This window comes from Palaemon carinicauda, chromosome 27, assembly GCF_036898095.1.
Source record: "Palaemon carinicauda isolate YSFRI2023 chromosome 27, ASM3689809v2, whole genome shotgun sequence".
NCBI lineage: Eukaryota > Metazoa > Arthropoda > Malacostraca > Decapoda > Palaemonidae > Palaemon > Palaemon carinicauda.
Window position 1 is genome coordinate 15,971,493 of NC_090751.1, and position 7,500 is coordinate 15,978,992.

The window sequence follows — 7,500 nt, forward strand, 5'->3', positions numbered from 1 at the left end:
TTCTATGTAAGATAAAACAATTTGCCTTATCTTTTATTATACATTGCATCATTCATTGTTAACTATCATGACTGAAGCACTCGTAAGGGAAGATCGTATAGGGTGTTATCGTTCGGCTTAAACCTTCCGTCGCAGACTGTCTTTAGGCGTTCATCATACACAGCTGCTATGCGCTTGGTATCGGGTGGTCCAAGCCACTGTTCACATGAAATAGGTTCTTAGTACTGGGTATGTATGCAGGCTCCTGCGCCCACGCGTTTTTGGGAAGCATCCCTCCTCCCCCTTTCGCCAGGGGTGTGGCTATTCGGGATGGTTGAGTCGTTACGAGAGAGGAGGATGCTATTTTCTACCTTCTGGACAGGTGCCTTTTTTTTTTAACTTTTAAGCTTTCAAACATGGGATGGGAACATGCATCTCTCTCTCTCTCTCTCTCTCTCTCTCTCTCTCTCAGACACATCCCTTCCCCGTCTCCCGTCCCCGACAGTGCATGAGTCACACTTAACTTCCTGTCCATGGATTCTGTATCATGGTTTCGGTCTGTTCGAACCGGTATACAGTTTTGCTTGTCATCGATGATGCACGAGTCCTATGCTGCTGATTCCCGCGGTTTCCATGAAATGCTGCAGTGTACAGTAGGCTAGTGTTATATACGGGGCAAATTTAATTGAGGCAATGCACACATTCCTTGCAACGGTTTTTGAGCGAATTGATGATATGTTTCCTTCCATAATAATGTGAATATGGTAAATAATAATTTCACGTTACAGAAATCATTGCTCTCTCTCTCTCTCTCTCTCTCTCTCTCTCTCTCTCTCATTGTGTTCATGTCATTCTCTTACAGTGAACGTGGAGATTAGATCCGCATCCAGCTATCTGTCGGATGGAATGAGAGGGCGGGATTTTTTAATCTTCTTGAGTATCCCCTTCGCTTCTTTTGTTCTTTGTATTCTTTCATGTGTCTTCTCCTGCATTCTCCGTTTTCTTTAGTCTTCTCTCGTGCTGCCTCTCTCTGGTATTGACTATTCTCTCTCTCTCTCTCTCTCTCTCTCTCTCTCTCCTGTCCGGTGGTGCCGGTATTTCCTTTTTTTTATGTATGCAGCTCATGTGGTTACGGCCCTAAGGTATGTACTTTGGACTGGGATTCCACTAGATGGGCAGAATGTCTAATATGTATGTTCTTTATGTGTTTATGCATTGTTACTGAGATTTTAGACTTTTTCTGCATTACAATTTAATTGTTTTGTTTACAAAGATGAAAGAAACATTCTTAAATAGAATTACACCTCATCTGTTTAGTGATTTCTCCGTTTCTGTATCTTGACGTGACTCTCTCTCTCTCTCTCTCTCTCTCTCTCTCTCTCCTTTGCTATCTGCTTGTCTTCCTCGTCTCTCTTTGCTGTCGGGTCTCTTGCCACATTCTTTCTCCCTCCTCCTCCTCCTTCCTTCATTTACTCCCTGTACCTCACCCGTCCCATCTCTCCTCCAATTTACAAAGGCATCTGGGGGAGGGGGGAGTTGAACATGGATACCCCTTCCTCCTCTTCTCCTACCCCCAGTCCTTAATATTCTACCTCTCCTCCTCCTCCTCCTCCTCCTCCTCCTCTTCCCAATCTCCGTTCTCCTCTGTCATGCCTGGGCTATTATTTCCCATCAAGTTTATCTTCGTTTTCCTACTATCTCCTCCTTTCTCCCCTCTTCCCATCTCTCTTCTCCATCCCTCTTCCACCCCACCCCCCCCCCCCTAAAAAAAAAGGTAATCATACGTTCCTCTCGTATCTAGTATTGGTCACTTTGTCTCTTCTGGCTGTCCTTTTATCTGCCTCGGCGGAGGAATATCGCCAGAAAGTTTTCCATGAAGCAAAGCTGGAACTGGGAATGACAACCATTGTATATTGTCTTCGGGCGCAGTTGGACAAACGGGGCGACAGTTAAAACCTGTTATTTCTTTACTCGCGTTGGAGCCGAAAAGGTGTTGCTTTGGTCGTTAACGTTGTTTTGATGTCTCGGGGTCTTGGCGAGTGTGTGCACCAGAGCTATCATATAATTGCTGTACGTGTATGTAGCCTATATATATATATATATATATATATGTATATATATATATATATATGTGTGTGTGTGTATATATACACATACACATATATGTATGTACGGTATGTGTATATATATACATACATATGCATATATATATATATATATATATTATATATATATGTGTGTGTGTATTTGTGTGTATGTAAACATATGTATATATAATATATATATATATATATATATGTATATATATATATATATATATATAAACTTATATTTTGTCTCCTGATATATTCAATAAAACGGAAGAAACAAACATCCACACAAAGGAAGGAGAGAGAGAGAGAGAGAGAGAGAGAGAGAGCTATTCTGAGTGACTGACACTTACAAGCCTCACATTTCCTTTCAACAGTACAGTATTTTGATAGAAGGCAAGACTGTCTAGGCGAAAATCAACTACGTTTCAAGGACGTAATAAATTAATTAAGCAAATATAAATTAATTAACTAAGCAAACATATAAAAACCGTAGAAGGAATTTTATTTTTATTTTAGATATGTGATATGATGAGATTCAATTAAAAGATCTTGGGCAAGTATTTTATTCTTACACTGATTACAGACTGGGAAATTATATATTAAACTATGATGATTATGATTGTTATCAATATTTTTATTCTTGTTATTAGAAACACGGGTTATATTTCTTGAGACGTGTTTAAAAAGGGTCTTTACATTGATATTATTATTGCTATTATGCTTCATTGTGCGAACTCTTTTTTTTTCCCGCTTATCGGCGACCTGTCGTGCAGAGACTGAAGATATGGCGGGTCTTCTTAAACCTGTAATTAAGGCGGCACGATCAAGGGAGCTTGATAGGCCAAACATCCACGAATATTTTGTAAAAAAAAAAAAAAAAAAAAAAAAAAAACAATAATAGCAAGCTTATGCTCTTTTCTTTTGTTATTCCTAAGATATTGCCTTTTTACCGGACTGGTGTGGAAGTGTTCAGTTTTTTGAATGGGAAGTGAAAGCTTCTAAAATTGTTAATTCGTCTAATTGTCATTTTACGTGATTGGTTTGTATTATTACGTGATTTTTTATGTACTTCAATCGTTGAGAGAGAGAGAGAGAGAGAGAGAGAGAGAGAGAGTATAATTCTGTTCAGTAGATTTCAAGACACAGTAAAGAAATTTACCAGGTTGCCCAATATTATGATCTATTTTCTTCTTCAGTAGTATCGTGCCCCTGAGTGTGGGTACCGTTGCCTGGCCGACGTGCGCTTCATCCTTTTGCCTCCTCATCTACTTGCAAGTGCTTGCTGGCTGCGAGCGAGGCCGTAATACCTGCCTGCTTTGCCGAAGAGTTGGCTGGTATATTAATACATTACCAACAACTGGCAAATGTATGAATTGTTATCGTTGTAGCAACTGCGCTAACCGAGTGCCACCTGGTGTGAGTTCTAGACACCAGCGAAAAAAAAAACGCATCTTTTCCCCGCAAAAAAATAGCATCTTTTAACAACTGCATATTCGAGAAAGCCTATTGTCTCTGCCTCTAAGAGTTTTTCTTTATTTTCTTCTTTCTCTGCTTTTCTCGCATGGATATTTTCTGTTACGGTTTGAGAGAAAAACACGTAGCATTTTACTAGAATGATAAGTTTATCGTTTTTGGTATTTGATTTTCAAAAGCGGTAAAAAGTAGGGATCATTTATACAGTATCATTGCATGGAATTTATTGTATGAGATAATAGAATAATATTCATATAGCTCTAAAGGGGATTTTCAGTCATTATTTGCATTTTCTACACACTTGACTTGTTTTTAAAATTTACAATTTACCTTGATGAAATACTGATTTGATTTCTTGTCTTACTTTTAAGATTTTTTTATTTTTTTTTTGATGCACATTTTCTTATGTTTTTGTGCAATAGGCAAATTATATAGATAAATTCCTCCTTATTATTGCTGACGAGGTGTTTTTGGTCTTATTGTGTTTCAGGTATGATGGTCCAAGTCTTCTGTGTTGGAGGTAATTATCAGCTATTCTGTACAAGTTGAGAGCAGGTAAGTTGCTGGGACACATTGGGAGTTGCAAGACGAGGCTGATATCACTATCTCACGATAAGGTCGGAAATCCATGCCGTGGGGTATAGACTTTACGACCTTATTGGTATTGGTGATTGGCCTCCTTTTAAGCTCCCAACCCAGCACCAGCCTGAGGTTCTTTTAGAGGAAGGGAATTGTAGCAAGAAAATAATTTTAAAAAAATTATCGAGTAGAAACCAGCCTCGTGAAATTATGAAAAAAATATACTGGAAAAATCAAATAAGTTTAAATAGTTTTAAATTGGTGTTGGCTTTTATTACTGTTAGAAAAATATCGAGTAGAAACCAGCCTCGTGAAATTGTGAAAAACAAAAAGTATATTGGAAAAATCAAAAAAGTTTAAATAGTTTTAAATTGGTGTTGGAATATTTTCATAACTGACACCTCATGTTTGTGAAAATATCTAGAGTAGATGGTATTGCCAAATTAATAATTACCTGGCATATCAACTGCCAAGGCCATTAAATGAGTTGTCAGAAAATGTATTTAAACTTAACATTTGGTACCTAGAATGATTCATGTAGGGTTATTTTGGAAATAAATTACCCCCGGGAAATGACTCATTGTCCCGTTACCTAAAGAAATCCGAGAATAGAGAATAGATTGCGCTCTTCCTCAGTCATTTGAGGAAGTAATGGTATAGAACGCATTGTGTTATTAAAATTTCTTTTAGGTCAGAATCTTATTTATACACCGTACATCCATATGTATATATATAATATTTACGTCTTATATATATATATATATATATACACACAGTATATATATATATATATATTCATTCATATATATGATATATATATATATATATATATAAATATTATTTATATGAATGCATACATCCGTTTCGAGAATCAAAATTCTCTTAATATGATCCCATTTTCCGCGATAAAAACGTAGAAAAAGTAATTTGTAATAGTCAATGAATTGTAATTGATAAGAGTCAAAATCACATTCAATTGAGAAATTATGTAAAAGGAATAGCTCTGGCCGTGTTCATCGATTCCTTTAACATATATATATATATATATACACACACATATATATATATATATATACATATATATATACATATATATATATATATGTGTGTGTGTGTGTGAATGTGACGTTGTTATCTGGGTTGTCTAGTTTGTATGGCTTGTTTTCGGGAAAGCCCAGAGTAAAGAACGCATAGTCTTGTTTATCATTGCTCAGTGTCGTCAATTGCTAATGATCTTCATGTGTAGTTAAAGTCGAAATTTGTTGAGAAAAGAAAGATAACGTTATCATATCTTTGCGCTTTGATTAACATTACGGTTCAGTAGCTTTTCAAAGAAGTTTTTGATATTGCTAAGGAAGCTACTTAAGTGATAAGATACAGTTGATTATATATATATATATATATATGTATATATATATACACATATATATGTGTGTGTGTATATATATATATATATGTGTGTGTGTGTGTGTATATATATATATATATGTATATATATGTATATGTATATATATATGTATGTATATATATACATATATATACACACATTGATGATATTGCGTAAAAGTTTAATTAAACATAAAACAAGCTAAAAAGTATTTGATGAGATGACTTCTCGTTCGAGGCACAGATTGTATTACATTGTGGTTATTGAAATGCTAGTCGACATGGAAGGTCTTTCAGCTGGAAAATAGCTTTGTTGTAGGATCGAATTCTATTCTATTCGATTCTATCGATACTACAGTGATTGTGTTTGTGTATCGTTCGTTAAAAATACCATGATCGATTCTTGTTATCTGAGAGTTTCTGATTTGTATTGTTTCTGTATTTGTATATTTCTGTTATTACCTTCGCTCTCCTTCCCACCTCTTTTATGGGTAACTATATTTTGCAACTTAGTTTTCATATAGTTATTATAATGATATATCTCTCTGGAAGAAAATACTTTCTGATTTGTATTATTTGTGTATTTGTATATTTGTTTGCTATTCTCTGCTTCCCACCTCTTTTATAGATAAGTATACTTCGCAACTTAATTCTAATACCGTTATAATAATGATATTATCTCTCTCGGGAAGAGAATACTTTCTGATTTGTATTATTTGTGTATTTGTATATTTGTTTGCTATTATCTGCTTCCTACCTCTTTTATGGATAAGTATACTTCGCAACTTAATTCTAATACCGTTATATGATATTATCTGGGTGTGAAAGGAAATGCATCCATTCGCGTTAATGAAATTAGATTTGAAAAAGTTTAATGAAAATATCCAGTCACTATGAATAAATGCATTTGGTCCCACCGACTCACTCGCTCAGTGCCTTCATTTTTGTGGGGTAACTTGCGGGAAGAAAGTTTGCGAAATATATTTTGAAAAACTCTTCCCTCTTTTATAATTTTCCTCACTTTCTGGGTAAGTGGTGGGAGGTCAGGTCTGCTTGTTTTGCGATTTCTTTTGCTTTGCGTTTTTTTCTTCTTCGTCCTTTAATAATAATAATGATGACATGATTATTATTGCGTTTTTTTCTTCTTCGTACTTTAATAATGATAATGATGAAATGTTCTTCGTCCTTTAATAATAATAATGATGACATGATTATTATTGCGTTTTTTTCTTCTTCGTCCTTTAATAATAATAATGATGACATGATTATTATTGCGTTTTTTTCTTCTTCGTCCTTTTATAATAATGATGATGACATGATTATTATTGCGATTTTTTCTTCTTCGTCCTTTAATAATAATAATGATGACATGATTATTATTGCGTTTTTTTCTTCTTCGTCCTTTAATAATAATAATGATGACATGATTATTATTGTTATGATGATGAAAACGACAGATGTTGGTTGTTCGTTCATTCTTTCTTTTCATTCGTCTCCCTCTCGTTATTTATTCGCTCTTGACATCTTCGACTTGAAGGAATTCCAAAGTAATTTAGATAATAATAGCTTCAGATTGATGAGGGAACTGTCGCTTGCCAGAGGATCAAGGGTGATCGATGCTTTTCCATTTCGAGAAGCAAAATTCTCTTGACATGATCCCATTACTATTACTACTACTATTACTAATAATGCTAAGCTACAACCCTAGTTGGAAAAGCAGGATGCTATAAGCCCAGGTGCCCCAACAGGGAAAATAGCCCAGTGAGGAAAGGAAATAAGGAAAAATAATATATTTTAAGAATACTAACATCAAAATCAATATTTCCTATATAAACTATAAAAACTTTAACAAAACAAGAGGAAGAGAATCTAGATGGAACAGTGTGCCTGAGTGTACCCTCAAGCAAGAGAACTTTAACCCAAGGCAGTATAAAATAGAACAGTATAAAATAGAATAAAATACTTATTAATGGGTAATGAATTGAAATTG

The 7,500-nt window shown here is 34.9% G+C and overlaps 1 protein-coding gene across 5 annotated transcripts in view; it reads left to right on the forward strand.

The window, feature by feature from the left end:
* LOC137620550 (serine/threonine-protein kinase WNK1-like) overlaps window positions 1-7,500 on the forward strand; it is a 524,046-nt gene that overhangs the window by 266,271 nt on the left and 250,275 nt on the right. For 3 of the 5 annotated variants that reach the window (XM_068350794.1, XM_068350795.1, XM_068350798.1), the window contains one exon: window positions 4,036-4,065. The exons of the other annotated variants lie outside the window; for them this stretch is intronic. In XM_068350794.1, the coding sequence (XP_068206895.1) occupies window positions 4,036-4,065 (30 nt within the window). The remainder of the gene's footprint in view (window positions 1-4,035; window positions 4,066-7,500) is intronic. 5 annotated transcript variants of the gene reach the window in all.